We start from the raw sequence: 18,813 nt of genomic DNA, 5'->3' as shown, positions 1-18,813 counted from the left end.
CTCTGGGAGATTTTCACCATTTGATATTACATGGAGTTAGGAGTTCTCTTGTGGACCAGTGTCCTGAAATTGACTCTCCCACCTCAGAGGCACAGCCCTGACGCCTTGCTGGAGCACCAAGAACCTTTCATCCACATGGCTCAGAAGAAAAGGGAGAAATGATAGATAGATAGATAGATAGATAGATAGGTAGATAGAGAGAAAGAAAGAAAGAAAGAGAAAGAAAGAAGATAAAATAAAATAAAGTAAAAAAAATAAAATAGTTATTAAAGTAAAAAATAAAAACTAATTATTAAGGAAAAAATTTTAAAAAGTAGAAAAAAAAACGGATGTACAGAACCCTAGAACAAATGGTAAAAGCAAAGCTATACAGACAAAATCACACACAGAAGCTTACACATACACACTCACAAAAAGAGAAAAAGGGAAAAAAAATATATATCTTTGCTCCCAAAGTCCACCTCCTCAATTTGGAATGATTCGTTGTTTATTCAGGTATTGCACAGATGCAGGGCTCATCAAGTTGATTGTGGAGATTTAATCCGCTGCTCCTGAGGCTGCTGGGAGAAATTTCCCTTTCTCTTCTTTGTTCGCACTGCTCCCAGGGTTCAGCTTTGGATTTGGACCCGTCTCTGTGTGTAGGTCTCCTGAGGGCGTCTGTTCTTCGGTCAGACAAGATGGGGTTAAGGGAGCAGGTGATTTGGGGGCTCTTGCTCACTCAGGCCGGGGGGAGGGAGGGGTACAGATGAGGGAGAACCTGCGGCGGCAGAGGCCAGCGTTACGTTGCAACAGCCTGAGGCGCACCGTGTGTTCTCCCGGGGAAGTTGTCCTTGGATCACGGGACCCTGGCAGTGGCGGGCTGCACAGGCTCCCGGGAGGGGAGGTGTGGAGAGTGACCTGTGCTTGCACACAGGCTTCTTGGTGGCGGCAGCAGCAGCCTTAGCGTCCCATGCCCATCTCTGGGGTCTGCGCTGATAGCCTTGGCTCACGCCTTCTGTGGAGCTCCTTTAAGCAGCGCTCTTAATCCCCTCTCCTCGTGCACCAGGAAACAAAGAGGGAAGAAAAAGTCTCTTGCCTCTTTGGCAGCTCCAGACTTTTTCCCGGACTCCCTCCCGGCTAGCTGTGGTGCACTAGCCCCCTTCACGCAGCCAACCCCGAGCCTCAGCTTTCAGCCCCCGCCTGCCCCGGCGGGTGAGCAGACAAGCCTCTCGGGCTGGTGAGTGCTGGTCGGCCCCGTTCCTCTGTGCGGGAATCTCTCTGCTTTGCCCTCTGCACCCCTATTGCTGCGCTCTCCTCTGTGGCTTCGAAGCTCCCACCCTTCGCCACTGGCAGTCTCCACCCGCGAAGGGGCTTCCTAGTGTGTGGAAACCTTTCCTCCTTCACAGCTCCCTCCCACTGGTGCAGGTCCCGTCCCTATTCTTTTGTCTCTGTTTTTTTCTTTTTTCTTTTGCCTTACCCACGTATGTGGGGAGTTTCTTGCCTTTTGGGAGGTCTGAGGTCTCCTGCCAGTGTTCAGTAGGTGTTCTTTAGGAGCTGTTCCACATGTAGATGTATTTCTTATGTATTTGTGGAGAGGAAGGTGATCTCCACATCTTACTCTTCCGCCATCTTGACGCTCCTACCCTAATTCTTCTAGGTGTTCGTTAAACATTTCTTGCAACTTCTCCATCTTTGCCTCCATTCTTTTTCTGAGGTCCTGGATCATCTTCACTGTTATTATTCTGAATTCTTTTTCTGGAAGGTTGCTTATCTCCACTTCATTTAGTTGTTTTTCTGGGGTTTTATCTTGTTTCTTAATCTAGTACATAGCCCTCTGCCTTTTCATCTTGTCTGCCTTTCTGTGAATGTGGTTTTTGTTCCACAGGCTGCAGGATTGTAGTTGTTCTTGTTTCTGCTCTCTGCCCTCTGGTTGATGAGGCTATCTAAGAGGCTTATGCAAGTTTCCTGATGGGAGGGACTGGTGGTGGGTAGAGCTGGGTGTTGCTCTGGTGGTCAGACCTCAGTAAACTTTAATCCGCTTGCCTGCTGATGGGTGGGGCTGGGTTCCCTCCCTCTTGGTTGTTTGGCCTGAGGCGACCCAACACTGGAGCCTACCCAGGCTCTTTGGTGGGGCTAATGGCAGACTCCGGGAGGGCTCATGCCAAGGAGTGCTTCCCACAACTTCTGCTGCCAGTGTCTTGTCCCCACGGTGAGCCACAGCCACCCCCTGCCTCTGCAGGAGACCCTCCAACCCTAGCAGGTAGGTCTGGTTCAGTCTCCTATGGGGTCACTGCTCCTTCCCCTTGGTCCCGCTGCACATACTACTTGGTGTGTGCCCTCCAAGAGTGGAGTCTGTGTTTCCCCCAGTCCTATAGAAGTCCTGCAATCAAATCCCACTAGCCTTCAGAGTCTGATTCTCTAGGAATTCCTCCCTCTGTTGCCAGACCCACATGTTCGGACGCCAGATGTGGGGCTCAGAACCTTCACTGCAGTGGGTGGACTTCTGTGGTATAAGTGTTCTCCAGTTTGTGAGTCACCCACTCAGCAGTTATGGGATTTGATTTTATTGTGTTTGCGCCCCTCCTACCGTCTCATTGTGGCTTCTCCTTTGTCTTTGGATGTGGGGTATCTTTTTTGGTTAGCTCCAGTGTCTTCCTGTCGATGATTATTCAGCAGTTCGTTGTGATTCCAGTGCTCTCGCAAGAGGGAGTGAGACACGTCCTTTTACTCTGCCATCTTGAACCAGTCTCTGAACTTGTTTTAGACTTACTGAGTTTGAGAGTTTCTGGGATATCTAAATTCTAAGTTCTGTCTCATGTTAGTCATTTCCCTGAGTGATCTTTTCCTTGTCCATGACTTCAGACACCCTTTTGAAATACTGATTGATCTTAAATAGGTGTCCTTAGCCTGGACTTCTCTCCTGACTCATCAGATTTAGATTTCTTTTCATTGGGCATAGAGGAAAAAGCATAGGTTTTGGAGCCAGACAAATTTGACTTCAGGTCCTGAATTAGTCACTTACTAGTTGCATGACCTGGTGTTAAATCACATAAGGAATTTTACCTTTAGTTTTATATCTTTGCATATTGTTATGAGAATTACTCGAAGTAATGTGTGCAAATAATGTGTGTAAGCTCAATACTGTAGGAAACCATTGTTATATTATTATTTTGTGTTCTTCCTCATCTCTGTATGTCTGTGTAGGAATTATCATATTGATCACTTTTTTTTTTTTGTGGTACGCGGGCCTCTCACTGTTGTGGCCTCTCCCGTTGTGGAGCACAGGCTCCGGACGCGTAGGCTCAGCGGCCATGGCTCACGGGCCCAGCCACTCTGCAGCATGTGGGATCTTCCCGGACCAGAGCACGAACCCGTATCCCCTGCATCGGCAGGCGGACTCTCAACTACTGCGCCACCAGGGAAGCCCTGATCACATTTTTTAAACCTTTTTGTTTACTTGTTTTAGATCCTTGAAGGCACACTGATCTTTACATCCTCAACATTCAATACACTGGGTAGTCTGTAGATGACACTTGATGAATTAATGCAATGAGAATTGTCTAAAAGCAGTGGAAGCATATTACTGGTGTTCAGGAAGCAGTCAAAGCTGGTGGTAAAAGAATTGAAACCTGGGCTAGAGTATAGAGAAAGAAGTGAAAATCAAAGTCTGAGACTTGGAGGAGACTTATGGCCAGGGGCTGAAGGTAGAGAAGGAAGAATTAGAGGTAGGAAGAAAACTGGGATAGGGTTACGGAAGCCAACAGAGGAGAGAGCGTTTCTATGGAGTGGGTGGTCAGTGGTATCTGGTGATGCTGGGAGGGCAAGAAGAATGAGAATGGAGAGAAAAATTTTGGATATAAATTGTGGTGAGTTGGTTAGTAGTCTGGGCAGAAGCTTGACTAAACGGAATTAGGCCATGGGTTTGAAAAATATAGTAAATACAATGTGTTGACTATCTGATGTGAGAATTGGAGTAAAGGTAGTAGAGAAATAGTGTGGTAGCTAGTGGGAACGGGTCGAGAGAGGTTGGAGAAGAGATTAGAGATGCTAGAGGGTGATGCTGGTTGAGAGTCAGCCTTCGATAAAGGGTAGGAGGGTAGAGGGGAGAAGTAAGAAGATGAGTAATATAGCTTTAGCCTTTGTAAATCTTAATTGTTGGATCCTTTCTTATATAAACTCCTTTTTTCCCCTTCTTGCCCTAGTTTTGATTCGAGGCATTGATAGGGCCTCAGGACTGGTTTAGTTATAAGGATAGGTTTGGGACATTGCTGCAGAACTGAGTTACTGGTCTTGTAGTTACTGGTAGCTTGGAATTGATCAGCTGGTCAGTATAGGTGTCAGACCTGGGTTACTATAGACCCATGAAATTACCGTGAAAGGGAGTAATCAACCAGTTGAGGAGCCCTCAGTTCTGGAATGATATGCTGCTCATAAATGTTAAATTCTTCATTTTGGAATAATTTAGTGGAAGCTCAAGGATGAGATTATACAATGCTTGGGAATCTTTTATGTAACTCATAAACTCAAGAAATGATTAAGTAGCAGACTGTTTTTCTACCTTTTTAATTATGTGAATAGTAAAACTAATAATAGAAATAACTAAGGAAGCATATCACTTTCCTCTCAGACCCTAAAAAATATTTATTCAGACATTCATGCCATTTAAAAAAAATCAGATTTCTTCACAGTTAGGGGAAAAGGGGTCTAAAATTTCAGAACTGTTCCTTAGCTGATGGTCTGGAAGGATAGTTCTGCTTATTTTGAAATTATTGATGAGATTTATCTGTTTCTCTGTTCTTCCCTGGGTATGGGTTCTGAGTCTTTGGGGACTTTTCATGAAACATTGAGAGGTTCTATCTTGGGACTAGGGAATTAGTATCTAGGGGCATAAATACTAAATCTTTTTTTTAAAATTCATTAATATTGGTTACTAGAATGTTTAATTCTTACAGTTGCATATCCTGAGGCTTTTAACCAAATTATAGTGATTTCCACCCCCCTTAAAAAAAAAAAGAGGATCCAAAGGATGTTTTTAACTTACCAGTGGTGGTTAGTCTCTTTGAGAGTTGGTTTATATATGTACAAAAACTACGTCTAATGATGAGCATTTGTCTATATGCCTGGGGAAAGGAAATTAACTTTTTAATTAATTTCTTTCCTTAGGATATTTGAACTACTTGTACTCAGCCCATTCCTTAATGTTTAGTTTTGTTTTAGCTGTGGAAATATTTCTGCCTTGAAAGTTAGTGCTTTTTCTATTCCGGCTGAGTTACACTTTGTTTTGTGTATCAGGTTTTGGACTTTGTGAAAGAGAACAATAATTTCCTGTTTCTTCATGTTTATAACAGGTAGCACATCACAACTTCCATCCTCAAGATTTTTTATTGACTAAAAGTCAATCTGTTGCTAGGCCTGCTAAGTTATATTATTGGTTTATATGTGTGTGTGTGTGTGTGTGTGTGTGTGTGTGTTTAAATCTGTGCTGTAGGTACATGGTACCACGAACCTATTCCCATAGTTTCCAGTAACTAGACTGAGGGGGCTTGCCACTGTGATAGTATCATTTTTGCTTTTCTTGCCTACACTCCTACTTAGACGGAGCTTCTTGAGGACTGTAATTATGTCTTTTCCCCTGTGTTTTCCTAGCACTTAGCACAGTGTCTGAATCTAGACTTTTCAAAGTAAATGAATGACTGAATGAATCTATTCCTTGCTTCTAAACTAGAATTTAAAATTTGGGGACTTCCCTGGTGGTACAGTGGTTAGAATCTGCCTGCCAATGCAGGGGACACGGATTCGAGCCCTGGTCCAGGAAGATCCCACATGCTATGGAGCAACTAAGCCTGTGCACCGCAACTACTGAGCCTGTGCTCTAGAGCCTAAGAGCCACAACTACTGAGCCCACGTGCCACAACTACTGAAACCCATGCGCCTAGAGCCCGTGCTCCGCAACAAGAGAAGCCACTGCAGTGAGAAGCCTGCACGCCACAGCGAAGAGTAGCCCCTGCTCGCCGCAACTAGAGAAAGCCTGTGTGCAGCAGTGAAGACCCAATGCAGCCATAAACAAACAAACAAACAAACAAATAAATAATAAATAAATAAAATTTGTCTCATCTATCACATAAAGACAGTAATAGCGATGAACTGTTAATACTTTGAAAACTCTTTGACTCTATTAGTATTCTGTCTTCCCAATTGTAGTTTTTAGTATCTTTTAGTATCTTCATCTGTAAACTAGGGGGTTCACAAGTCATCTCTGCTGAGGATTCACAAGTCACAAATTTGAAGCTTTTCTCTGCTTGCTTATAAAGTGCTTCATCTCTAGATTGGAGGCACCAGGAGGGCAGGGCCTATCTCTGTCTGGTTCACTGAGAGATATCCAGTGCCTCACAGGGTACCTGGTACAGAATGGGTCTTCAGTAGATATTTTTTGACTAATTGAATTCTTATAGAGTACTTTGTAGACTTTATTTTTTTATTATTATTATTTTTTTTTTGGTTGCGCTGGGTATTAGTTGCGGCTCACTGGCTCCCTAGTTGCAGTAGGTGGGTCCCTTAGTTGTGGCATGCACGTGGGATCTAGTTACCTGACCAGGGATCAAACCTGGGCCCCCTGCGTTGGGAGCGCAGAGTCTTAAATACTGTGCCACCAGGGAAGTCCCATAGTACTTTAGCATATATTATTTATAGTGTAATTTTTACAGTAGCCCCGTGGGTGGGTTGGGTAAAATATTATTTTTAGATGAGAAAACAGATTCATAGAGACTAAGGGGCCTCATCAGGGATAATAAGTGGTACAGCCTGAGTCTCAAACTTAGGTTTTCTCATTTTAAGTCCAACTTTCTAAAAAAAAGCTATAATAGACTGTTTCTTTCCTTTGGGTCCTAAGTAACCTTAGAGGGAAGGGACTAGTAAGAGGGGAAAAGTATGGTCTTCCCATCAGAAACCCTTTATGAAGGTAGTAGCAGGGCAGGACCCCTGGAAACATTGCCTGAGTTCTGATAGCACCTCAGCTCCTTGCTGGCTGTATGGCCTTGGGCAACAAAGTCCATTTAACCTTTCTCTGCCCCCACTTCCCCATCTGTGAAATGGATATAATAGTAGTCCTACACTCAAAGGATTATTATGAGGAGTAAGTCAAAGGAATTAATAAAGTTTGTTAAATAAATAAAAAATAAATATGAAGAATATGTGTGATTTTCATGAGCTAATAGAACGTAGAACGTTATAAACTGAGCACTTAGGCCTCTGGTGGTAAGAAGTTGATCATGACTAGGTTTTGTTTTCATTTGGTTTGGTTTCTCAGTTGCCTTAGTCTTTTGAAGGTTAATTAAACTCACCCCAACCCCCACTTTTCAGCTTCATTTTTAAATCATCTTTCCCTGTCTTCATTTGAAAAAAAAGTTTTTAAACCCACATTTGCCAAGAAATCTGCAATGATGAATTACTTACTCCTTTTCCCTAAGAGCCTAATTATAGCTCATACTTTCCCCTGTTCAAATCACACAGCCAAGATGTACATATTCTGTGAGAATTCAGCATTTATTTAGTCTGTAAACTTGCTTAGTTTTATGTGTGCTTTTTATACATATTTTGTAATAATACTGGCAATCTTTTTTTTAGAGCTTACTCTGTGCTTTGCAAAAGATCATCTCATTTAATCCTTAAACAAAAACACCTGGGAGGTAGATGTTGCCCTATTGAGAAATTGAAGTTCAGAGAAAGTGACTTCCCCAAATTGATACATCTGGTTAAAGGTGGCACCATTATTTAAACTCTGACTTTGAAGCTCAGGCTCTTAACATCTACTTTATGCTGCCTCTTGTCTCTCCATGGAGAGTGTCAGTTTTAGAATGGTAGTGCCTGGAAGACAGGTTCTAGATCTGTGAAGCAAAATTTGTATAGAGGACTTCAGAGTCCCAGGAACAATTGACTCTTAGTACATCTAGTGTTGGAGAGGGGAGGGGGGTTAATTATAATCATAGTATTAATTTTGATGACAGACTGAATTTTTATTTTTAAAAATATTCAAGTGAAGTAAAAATATATCTTCTTTTAAACATATTCTTGTTTTTTAACTAATTGATTCAGCACGTCCTTGTATGACCAATAGCTCCGCTGTATTGGGGTCTTTCTCTTTCTCTTTTATAAGATGTATGACCTGTTTGCTTTGCTTTTATACTTCGTGCTTAGTCCAGATGGCAGGTACAGGTCATTTTACATGCTATTTTTGTCCAGTAGATATTAAATTAAAGCTACTAATAGAATAAACTCAGTAGAGTTGATTTGTTTGTCCTAGAACGTGTTTTTTCTAGTATTTACAACTTTTTCTTAGTAATCTTAGTCCCAGGTACTTTGTGGCTGTGATGATGTCATTAAATTTCAACTGTGGTGGTATCTTAATCCTCACAGACACTCCGTATCTCCTCTCTCTCGTTAAATGCATATACTAGCATCAACTAAGATGCTAGAATTTTATCTTTTTTCCCAAAATATGGAAAATTTCATAAGTAACCATTAACCTTGCTTCTTCTATTTTTAACTGTAGTACCAGAAGAAAACATTGCAACTATGAAATATGGAGCCCAGGTGGTAAAAGGGGAGCTGAAGTCTGCCTTATTAGATGGTGACACTCAAAATTATGATTTGGATCATGGATTTTCTAGGCACCCAATTGATGATGACTGCCGTTCTGGCATCGAGATTAAGCTAGGTCAGCCGTCCATTATCAATCATATACGGATACTCCTGTGGGACCGAGATAGCCGGTGAGTCATTAGCATGACTTGGAGAGAGACTGACATGTTTGATTGATATGGCCTAACTTTGTGGTCATCTGCTTTGGTTTAAGAGATTTGCTGGTTTATATCTTTGTCATCACTTTGCTGTTTCTCTTGAAGTTTAGTTTTGGGGGAAGAGTTAAAGGGTGCGTTTCTTTAAAAAATAACATTTTTTGCTTTTTTCTCCTTATAAAAGTAATGAATATGTGTTTATTGTGGAAAACAGAAAATGTAGAAAAGCACAAAGAAGAAAATAAATATTGCTAGTAATCTCACTGCCTGTTATTAATTTTTATATTTGTCTAACCAGTATTTTTAAAAATTAATTAATTTTATTTTTGGCTCTGTTGGGTCTTCGTTGCTGAGCGCGGGCTTTCTCTAATTGTGGCTTGCAGGGGCTACTATTCGTCGCAGTGCGTGGGCTTCTCATTGTGGTGGCTTCTCTTGTTGTGGAGCACGGGCTCTAGCTGCGCAGGCTTCAGTAGTTGTGACGCGCAGGCTCAGTAGTTGTGGCACACGGGGTTGGTTGCTCCACGGCATGTGGGATCTTCCCAGGCCAGGACTCGAACCCCTGCCCTGTGCATTGGCAGACGGATTATTACCCTCTGCACCACCAGGGAAGTCCATAACCAGTATTTTTTTGTTATGCATAGTCTCACTCCCACCCACCCACCCACCCACACACACACACACACACACCAGAAACCTAAAACCACACATAGTTTTACAAAATAAAGGTTAGATGTACAAAAAGTAACTTCACTTTTTAATTAATACATTGTGAATATTCTACTCTTAAAAATATTCCTGTAAAATGTTACTTTTAAAAAATTTTTTTTGAAATATAGTTTACTTATAATGTGTTTAAGTTCTGTACATATATATATACAAATATGTTTTACATATATGTTCTTTTTCATATTTTCCATTATGGTTTATTACATGATATTGAATATAGTTCCCTGTGCTATATAGTAGGGCCTTGTCTTTTATCCATGTAAAATGTTACTTTTAATAGTTGTTTGGTATTCCACTCTATGGGTTACCATTGTTTATTTACTTGATTCCTTACTTTTGGATACTATGATAACTTTTAAAATATACTTTATACTGTGGACAAAGAAAAAAATTGTCTTTTAGTGTGGATAAATATCATTATCAAAACAAAAGAAATATGTGAAAAAAACTTGATGGGCTCCAGCCTAGGAACCCACCAGTTTCACAGTGGCTTCAAGATTCTGCCTTCCTTGCTAGCCACTCTGATGTTTTCACCCACTGGGTTCAGCCATGGCAGAAGTACCAGAGCAGTAGGATGACCAAGAACTGAACAGTCTCCCTCATTGCTGCTCATCATTAACCTAAACCTGTACACCTAGTCTCTGGTGTACAGTCTCCTAGGCCCTACTCATGCCTCTTTGAGTCTGGGCATGAAGGGCTTCATAGTAAGGGTGATGAGACCCTGCAGATCTTGCTGGTTAGTTCATTTCTCTCGTTAGCACCACTGACCACCACCCTGGCCTTTCAGGCCATTTGAGCCAAGTGTGAGGGAAGCTTTATGAAGTGAGAGTCAGCATTTCCCATGTGCGTGGGTATTGGAGGTTATCTCCAGGTTATCTCATTCTTCTTGATTAAGAATATGTTTCTTGATATGTATCGTTGGATATAATATGATGTTTAGTTGGCAAAATGGAGCAAATTTCACGTATTATTTACAAGAGTCTCTGATTAATAATAGTAGTAGGCACTGTTCTAAAAGCTTTACATATATTAGCTCGTTTAGTTAATAATGCAATTAGTATAAAAATAATAAAGAAAAGGTTAGTACATTTGAAACTGAAAGTAGTTATCATCATTTCCAGGATGTTAAATATTTATAGGCCACTTTGTTTTTTTTTATTTTTTTAAATTAATTAGTTTATTTTATTTATTTATTTTTGGCTGCATTGGGTCTTCGTTGCTGTGTGCGGGCTTTCTCTAGTTGTGGCAAGCGGGGGCTACTCTTTGTTGTGGTGCACCGGCTTCTCATTGTGGTGGCTTGTCTTGTTGCGGAGCATGGGCTCTAGGCACGTGGGCTTCTGTAGTTGTGGCTCGCGGGCTTTAGAGCGCAGGCTCAGTAGTTGTGGCGCACGGGCTTCGTTGCTCTGTGGCATGTGGGATCTTCCCGGACCAGGGCTTGAACCCGTGTCCCCTGTATTGGCAGGCGGATTCTTAACCACTGCGCCATCAGGGAAGCCCCAGTTTGTTTTAGTATGTGCGTTTCATTCATGGGGGACTTAACTTTACCATGTACTAGTTCCTTTCTCACAGAAGTTATCATTTTAAGCAAAGGTGAAAAATTCAGAATCTTAAGCCAAAAAGATTCTCATATGTGTTGTAAAATTATATCCTGCATTGCTGATAACCCAGAGAGGTTCAATAAAAGGTTATAACCAGTTTGAGACTGAGCAATAAAATGAATGGGAGTGAGAGGACAGCAGAAAATGAGGGGATGACACAAAATAAGCTGACCTTTTCTGGTCACAACTGCTGGTTGCAGGCTGACATTTATGGTCACCTAAATCTTCTGAGATTGTTCCTGTTGATATTACAGTACAAGTAATAACTGCATCTCAAATTTAAATTTGGCTTATGACAGGGGAATATAGATTTGTTCAGTATGGGACCAGCATGTAATGGTCCAGGGTAGCTGACCAGGGGAGGATGATAGGCTGTTTTCATTACTGCTAGATTATTAGCTGCCAAATTTTAAGTTGTACAGAAAAGGAATACATATTATCTCTTCACTCATGTCATTTATTTTTCTGCAGGCTGTATCTGTGTGTGGAATGGTAGGAGACTGGGAGGAAGCAGGAGATAAGCTGGCCTCTGTGAGGAACCATTCTGAGTTGGCTTTCCTCCTGAGAGAGGAGGGCTGGGCGGCCAGGCCAGTGAAGGTAGAGGGAGAAGGCACACTTCTCTGTTTTCTGTCCTCTCTCTGTCATGGCTTTATTAATCTGTTAATACGGTATATGCAAGGCATCCTGGTCCTGTTATGTCTTATATGCCTGATATGTGACAAGCACCGTGCTAGACCCTGGATATATGCAGATAAATATGGCATGGTCTGTGTTCTTAACCAGCTTGAGACCTAATAAGGCAGACAGACATGCAAAGAGATAATTTCAATACATTGTGGTGAATGCTATGTTAGGGGGATCTATACACATTTCGTCATCATCAGAATTTGGTCGTTATGCAGAAAATGTAATTCATGAATAGTGTATTTTTTGTACCTTTTAACATTTTATTAAAATATAACTTCAGGGGGCTTCCCTGGTGATGCACTGGTTAAGAATCCACCTGCCAATGCAGGGGACACGGGTTCGTGCCCTGGTCTGGGAAGATCCTACATGGTGCGGAGCAACTAAGCCTGTGTCACAACTACTGAGCCTACACTCTAGAGCCCGCGAGCCACAGCTACTGAAGCCCGCGCGCCTAGAGCCCGTGCTCCACAACAAGAGAATCCACCCCAATGAGAAGCCTGCGCACTGCAAAGAAGAGTAGCCCCCGCTTGCCACAACTAGAGAAAGCCCGCACACAGCAATGAAGATCCAACGCAGCCAAAAAAAAAAAAAAAAAGCTGCTAAAAAAATATAACTTTGTATTGTTATTTTAATATGATACTTTTTTCTGCCTTTTTCCTTTTGATTTATAGATCTTATTCATACTTCATTGAAGTCTCAATGGATGAACTTGATTGGATCAGAGTGATTGATCATTCGCAATATCTGTGTCGTTCTTGGCAAAAGTTGTATTTTCCAGCCCGTGTCTGCAGGTTAGTTCTCATGGCTTATAAATGATTTTGATGTTTGTTTAAAGAGATTTGGATGTTGAGAAACAGATTTCATTTTTCTGTCTCATAGAAGAAAAGTTTTCCAGGATATCAGTTACTAAATGCGTCCCAACTAAAAAACTTAGGGATACTATGGAAAATTAAGCATCTTAATATTTAGAGTGTACCGTGGAACTGTTTTGTACCATATTTATGTAAAGGCATGTAAATGAATGAGAAGGGACGACACACTGAGAAGTGGAAATGCTTTTTAAATTCCATGCTATACCTTGAAAACAGAGTTATTGTTAGGGGGGTGCGTTCTTTTCACAAAAGCCATGAGAGATATTTCTGGAGGCTTCCCTGGCAGTCCTCAGAGCCGGGAGGAGATTTTTGGATGCCGTTGTGCATGTTCTTTTTCTAGGTCAGTGGATATCAGTGGAGTTTAAAAGAGCAGGTGTTTCTAGTGGGGTTGGGTTTGGGGCAAGGGAGGCTGAGCTGGTGGGGTTGGGTTTGGGGCAAGGGAGGCTGAGCTGGTGGGGCTCCAGGCTCACACCCTCCCTTCAACCAGAGCACCTTAACTTTTATTGTCATTACGTGTTTTAGCTCCATGTAAGTTTGTTTTTTAAAAAGTACTGATAAGCTGTTCTAACATTTCATATTCTTACTTTAGATGTAAGCCATCTTTTAAGCTTTCTTTCTGAAATTCTGCAAAACCAGTATGAATAATGAATTTGGGAGTTGGGAAAGGTGGTTAAAGGCCCCTGAAATTCTGTTGTGTTTTTTCTACTGTGATTTTCCCCTTGGAAATTTCCCTCAGATATTCTTTACCCTAAACTCAAGAGATTGAAGGCAGAAAGTGATTGGTTCGTTTAGTTAGGTGTGTCAAGAAGGGATATGGTGGGTGTAAGCCAGGGAGCACGTGGTCCTCGTGACCCCAGCTGACATCCCTGTGTGGCTGAGTTGGAGCAGACGGGGATGCCCCACAGCACTTGCTCTCTCGGTCGGAAGGCACCCTTCTACTCACTAACAGCATCAGGCTGAATCCTTACTTCTACCACGGGAACTCCACAAAACCCGTCAGCCTCTGGGACAGTAAAGAATGTCGCCCACGCTGTTTCATTATGGGGACGAGTGGACACAGTGTTGTTACCCAAGGATCCTCTTGTGTGGAAAGGAGGAGAATCAATTTCATGTCCCCAAAGAGGGACTGAAGTGTCTCAGGTCTAGCAGTTGCTCTTTTATCAGAGGAGTTTTGAACGGATTAAAATGAGAGGGACAAGAAATTGAGTGAAGATGCTGTATCTCAGAACTGCCTAGGGATACTTTGAGAGTGACAGAGGGGCCCCGAGGTAGAGGAGGGGATTGAGTCTGCATCGACTGACATTATTATGGCTGTATCAGATTAAAAAATAAGCAACATAACAACCGAAGTGTCTGACAGGGACCAAAGGACTGTGTGTTTGTATTTAATTTGAAACATTAGGAACACGGCTCCCAGAACAAATCATCGTGACTGTAATACCAGCTATGGTAGAGGCTGTGTGCTTTACCCAACTGAAAACTCCTACTCTGTGGAGGGAGACGTGTACCCTCAGTCGTGATCTCTGGCTTTTAGAAAATATAATTCCTCTTATTTATTAATGGGTATTATTTATACTCCCTTTTCCTTATTTTGTCTCTCCTGTGTGGCCTTGCCTTTATTGATGTTGCTTTTATGTGTTGTAGAGCCTGGCTGTTTTCATGATTCTAGTTTTTGTCTTGGTATAGCCAGCTCCCACGCTGGTTGAGAAAAACTGAGCAAAGGTGATGTTAGAGACAGTGATAACAAGAAAAGAAAGGAGTCTTGATATGCATTTTAGTGAGAAATCATTTTAATATTTATAACCACTTTAACTTACTATGTTACTACATTCCTTCATAAACTCTGCCTTTTGTAATAGTTTGGAATTTTGGAAGTATTTTAAAATGAACTTAAGAATAAGTCCCTATTGATTATCCAAGGATGTCTTATGCTTGGTGTTTCTTATCTTCACAATCATTTATTGACTTCCTAAACAATGTTCTAAATACATTTCTTTCAGGGACTTCACTGGGCACATATAAATTCTTTATTTCCTTAGCACGTAAGTGTTCAGTTTGCATTGTGTTAGTTAATTTGCACATTTGTATGTCACCCTTGTTCTTCAGTGTCCTTTGCGTGTTTGTCTTGCCTCTCATACTAAAATTACAAGCTCTTGGAAGCAAGGAGTATGGATTCTAATCTTTCAGTATTCTTGTGCAGTTCTCAAGTTATGACCTTGTATGCAGTAGGTACTCTATAAATGTTAGCACAGGTTTGGGGTCAAGGCACTGACCAGGTAATGAAGAGAGACTGATTCAATATTAATATGTATATATATTCATTGGTGCTTTTTATCCATGTATTTGTTAAAATGTATATCTGTGCTGGAAAACTCTGGAGTGGTAAATGGTTCTGTACTCTTTGCAAAGTCTACTTTCTGTTTTTTCTTCAGGAAACTGAATTTCGAGGTTAATTCTGAAGGATGTGAGTGTTGTATATTGATGAAAGATTTCATCTAATATATTCACTAAAGAAGAGATACTCTGTGAATTGTGAGATTACCCAGCCCTCTCTCTTGAGTCTAGGTTGAACTGCATGTAAATCAGCATCGGGTAGTAGGAAAATCATGGGCTGCAGAGTTAGAGCTCTTCTCAAACCCTGGTTTCATCTATTATTGGCATTGTGATCTTAGTAAAGTTGTGCCTCTTCAAGCCCTCATTTCTACACCAGTGAAACAGGAATAACAGCACCCTTCCTGGGGTCTGCTGTGGAGCGTTAGATGACAGAGCATATGTACAAGTACTGAGCACAATGTCTGGCCCAAAGTAGAGGCTCAATAAATAGTTGTTTTTATTACCTTTTCTACTTTCTGAGACTCTGAACTGGTGTTTGGCCTTCAGAGAAAGAGAGCCATCCTGCCACTCTCTGTGGCCATGGTGGCTCTCAGTGGTGGCTCTCAGTATGAGGAAACTGTTCCTTATCTCAGGAGTGTGGTCCTTTCAGCACTTTTCCATATTGCCAGTCCACACACATGCCTTCCATGGTTCTCTTTATCTTAGTAATCTGCCCATTTGTATGTTTCCAACAGTTTTCATACATTTTGGTTTTGGTAAAGCATTTTTTAATTGTGGTAAAATATATATAACATAAAATTTGCCATTTATATATCCTGTGGAATGTAATTTAGTCAGCATTTCCCCTCACTGAGATAGTGGTGATAAGGATAATGTCAGGCTTCAAAGCCGGAGTGATGGTTACAACCACAGCAGTGAATGGAGGGAAGTGGTCTGCTCTTTCTTTCTGGGTCCTTTTTAGGAATGCATTGTGGGTCAAGTGGGGACCGTTCAATGTAGGCAAAAGCTTAGACTAATAGCAACCCCCTAGCCCCCAGCTGGAAATGAAGAAAAGTGATGTCAATTTTGGTACAGTTTTTCATATGATACTCAGAACCATCTTATATCTTATCAGCTTTGCCTTTTTCAGGAAAAGGAAATTTCTGCTTTACCCATAAATTCCCCAACCTTCAAACTGTCTTCTTGGCTATCTAGTAAGCTCTCTTCAAGTCCTTCCACAGCTTTCTTAGTTGGTAGAGCCTAGGACTGAACAAAAAACACTAACAAGGAGTGGAAATATTGAGTGCCCTGGGATGCTTTAAATTTTTTTTCTGGATTTTTCTCAACACGGTGCTGGTAATTTGGCAGCTGCAAAATGTTGCTGAAATACGAGAAGACTTGAAAACATGGATGTGAATGCGTGCAGAGGTAGCCCACATATGGCTGGTAGCTGGAATTACAATAGTGAACTTGGTATAAAACCTGGGAGTTGAGGGAGAGGAATAGTGGGCCTAAAAGCACAGTCCTTAAGAATATAGTTATTGAGAGAGGGAAGGAAAGAGTAGGTGGCAGACAGGTTTACTGCAGGGGCTGGTCAGAGAGTTAGAGGAGAATCCGGGGGAGCACAGAGGCCAGAAAGGGTGTTGAGAAGGGTGCAACTTGATGGTTCAGAACATGGCACAGGATGGATGAACTCACTTAACACAAAACTGAGCTTCTTTCTTCCTTTCCTTTTGTTTTTAATTATCAAAATGGAGATGTCTTTTTATGACATTTTAATTATAAAATTATGATGTAGTACACATTTTAAATATTGATAAAGCTTGCCCTCTGATAAGGCTGTACTCAGTTTCTACCAGTAGCACATAGAAATGCCCCTTCTCCAAACCCTCACCAATGCAGGCATTGTCAGCATTTTGCCAATGTGATTTATGATCTGTAAAAAATTGTCTTTCTTTAAGTTGGATTTCTTTTATCGTCTGTGAAGTGTAGGGTATCTTATAATACTTGACATTTGTTATTTCTCATTTATAAAAGCCTATTTTTGTCTTTTGCATATTTTTCTTCTGGGGTGATTATCTTTTTGTTTTTGGCTTGTGAGAACTTTATGTTGGTATGTACACCTTGATACATATACATATATATATCGTATATATGCGGTGTATATATACATGTAGACGTATGTTTGTGTATGTATGATTATACTTTTGCCTATCATGTACTGTGCAATTTGTTATTAGTTTTTAGTGTTTTATTAGTAATTTTTACCATATAGAATTTTATGTTTTAAAAAATGTAGTCAAATCTGTCAGTCCTTTTTATGGTTTCTGGTGGTCTGATATCATGTTTAGAAAGGTGTTCCTCACTCCAACCTTAAAGAGTGTTATATTTTTATAAACTTTTTCTGCTACTTGTTATTTTTATCTTTGTATCTAAATATTTAATCCAGCCAGAATATTTTTCATGTATATTTTCAGATTAGGGATAGTCAGTTGACTAAGACCATTTATTTAATAGTCGTTCCTTACCACACTAGTATGAACAGCCATATTTATCATGTGCTAAATTCTAGCATATACTCCACTCTGTTCATTGATTTCTTTGACTGTTAATGAAAGTGTTTTAATCATTGTAGTTTTCCCTTCCCTCCTTTTTCTTCTTTTCTTAGAATGAGAGATTATAATGTGCCAAATGTGTCATGGACAAAAGGGTGTTGTAGAGCATCTGCTGGCCTGTCTTCTAGTCTCAGTGGTCACAGTAGAGGTCATAAATGATGAAAAACATCTCACTAGAACAGTTCTACTTTCACTTACAACAAGAAATTTAGGCATGCTTCTTCACCAGCTAAGAAAATAGATTTTTCTTCATTTATTCATCTGTTTATTCATCCATTACTCACTCATTTCACAAATAAGCTCCTGCTTTGTGCTATGCATTGTACTGGATACTGAGGCCATAACACTGAAGAAGACTGCCAAGATTTCTCTCTCATAGAATTTGGGAGGAACAGATATAAACAATAAGAGCACAACAGGTAATTGTAAATGTTGTGAAAATGATACTGTGATAATGACCCAGGGTCAAGAGGAGGAGAGTAGTTATTTAAAATAGGTGATCATGGGAAGCCCGAGAGGGGAGCTGGGTGTTTTAAACTGAGATTAAGGAGGTGATATTCTCTGGTCATTGTTGTAGATATTTAGGCTTTCTTTGGTGTACATCGAATGTTATTCAAGAGTAACTGGTCTACTCTAGGAGGCCTCATTAAATGAATACTAAAACTGTACTGTTTTTTGGTTTAGGGCACTTTAATCTCTTTTATTGCTACCATACATTCCAAGTCCCCTCTCATCCTGGCCATCAGTAGGTGCACCATAATTTTTTTACCCATTTTCATTAGATTATAGTACCTAACAGTGCTATAGATCTACAAGACATAAAACAAATGAGAAAATAAACATTGCTATTTATGGAAGCATTCTTTCCCTACCATATTAACCTTGTACAAAAGTGTGTGTGTCTTCCACCTTTTCTTTTTTGTTCTCCCCCTGACCCCCTGGGCATTGATATATTTATTTACTTTTAAAGGTAGACAGTTTTACATTAATCAGTGGTTCACCAGGATGCTTTATAATCATAGCTAGAATTATGCTGAGCCTTTACTTTCTTTATATGATTGGTGTCTTCAGAAGTCAAGAAATGCCTTATTCAGTTGTAAAGGAAGAAGGAACAGTTTCACTTTTTAAAAGTAATAATTTTAGTTCACACTTAGTTTGAATTGTACCTCCACCTACAACTTTGATACCATAATTGAATTAGTATAGAGCAACCTGCAGACAGAGGAACAGT

General features: G+C 40.7%; 1 protein-coding gene across 3 annotated transcripts in view; it reads left to right on the top strand.

Moving 5' to 3' along the window:
• The window catches only part of BTBD9 (BTB domain containing 9), a 409,031-nt gene that overhangs the window by 47,556 nt on the left and 342,662 nt on the right, over positions 1-18,813 (top strand). For all 3 annotated transcript variants that reach the window (XR_014016964.1, XM_081247538.1, XM_081247539.1), the window contains exons 5-6: positions 8,528-8,747; positions 12,454-12,573. Coding sequence is in view for 2 of the 3 variants with exons in the window: in XM_081247538.1 (XP_081103664.1) it covers positions 8,528-8,747; positions 12,454-12,573 (340 nt within the window). In the remaining variant the exon portion in view is untranslated. The remainder of the gene's footprint in view (positions 1-8,527; positions 8,748-12,453; positions 12,574-18,813) is intronic.

This window comes from Mesoplodon bidens (assembly GCF_964165515.1).
Source record: "Mesoplodon bidens genome assembly, chromosome: 10".
Lineage (NCBI taxonomy): Eukaryota > Metazoa > Chordata > Mammalia > Artiodactyla > Ziphiidae > Mesoplodon > Mesoplodon bidens.
Note: the sequence above shows the minus strand (reverse complement) of the source record. Positions and strands in the feature narration are given on the sequence as shown.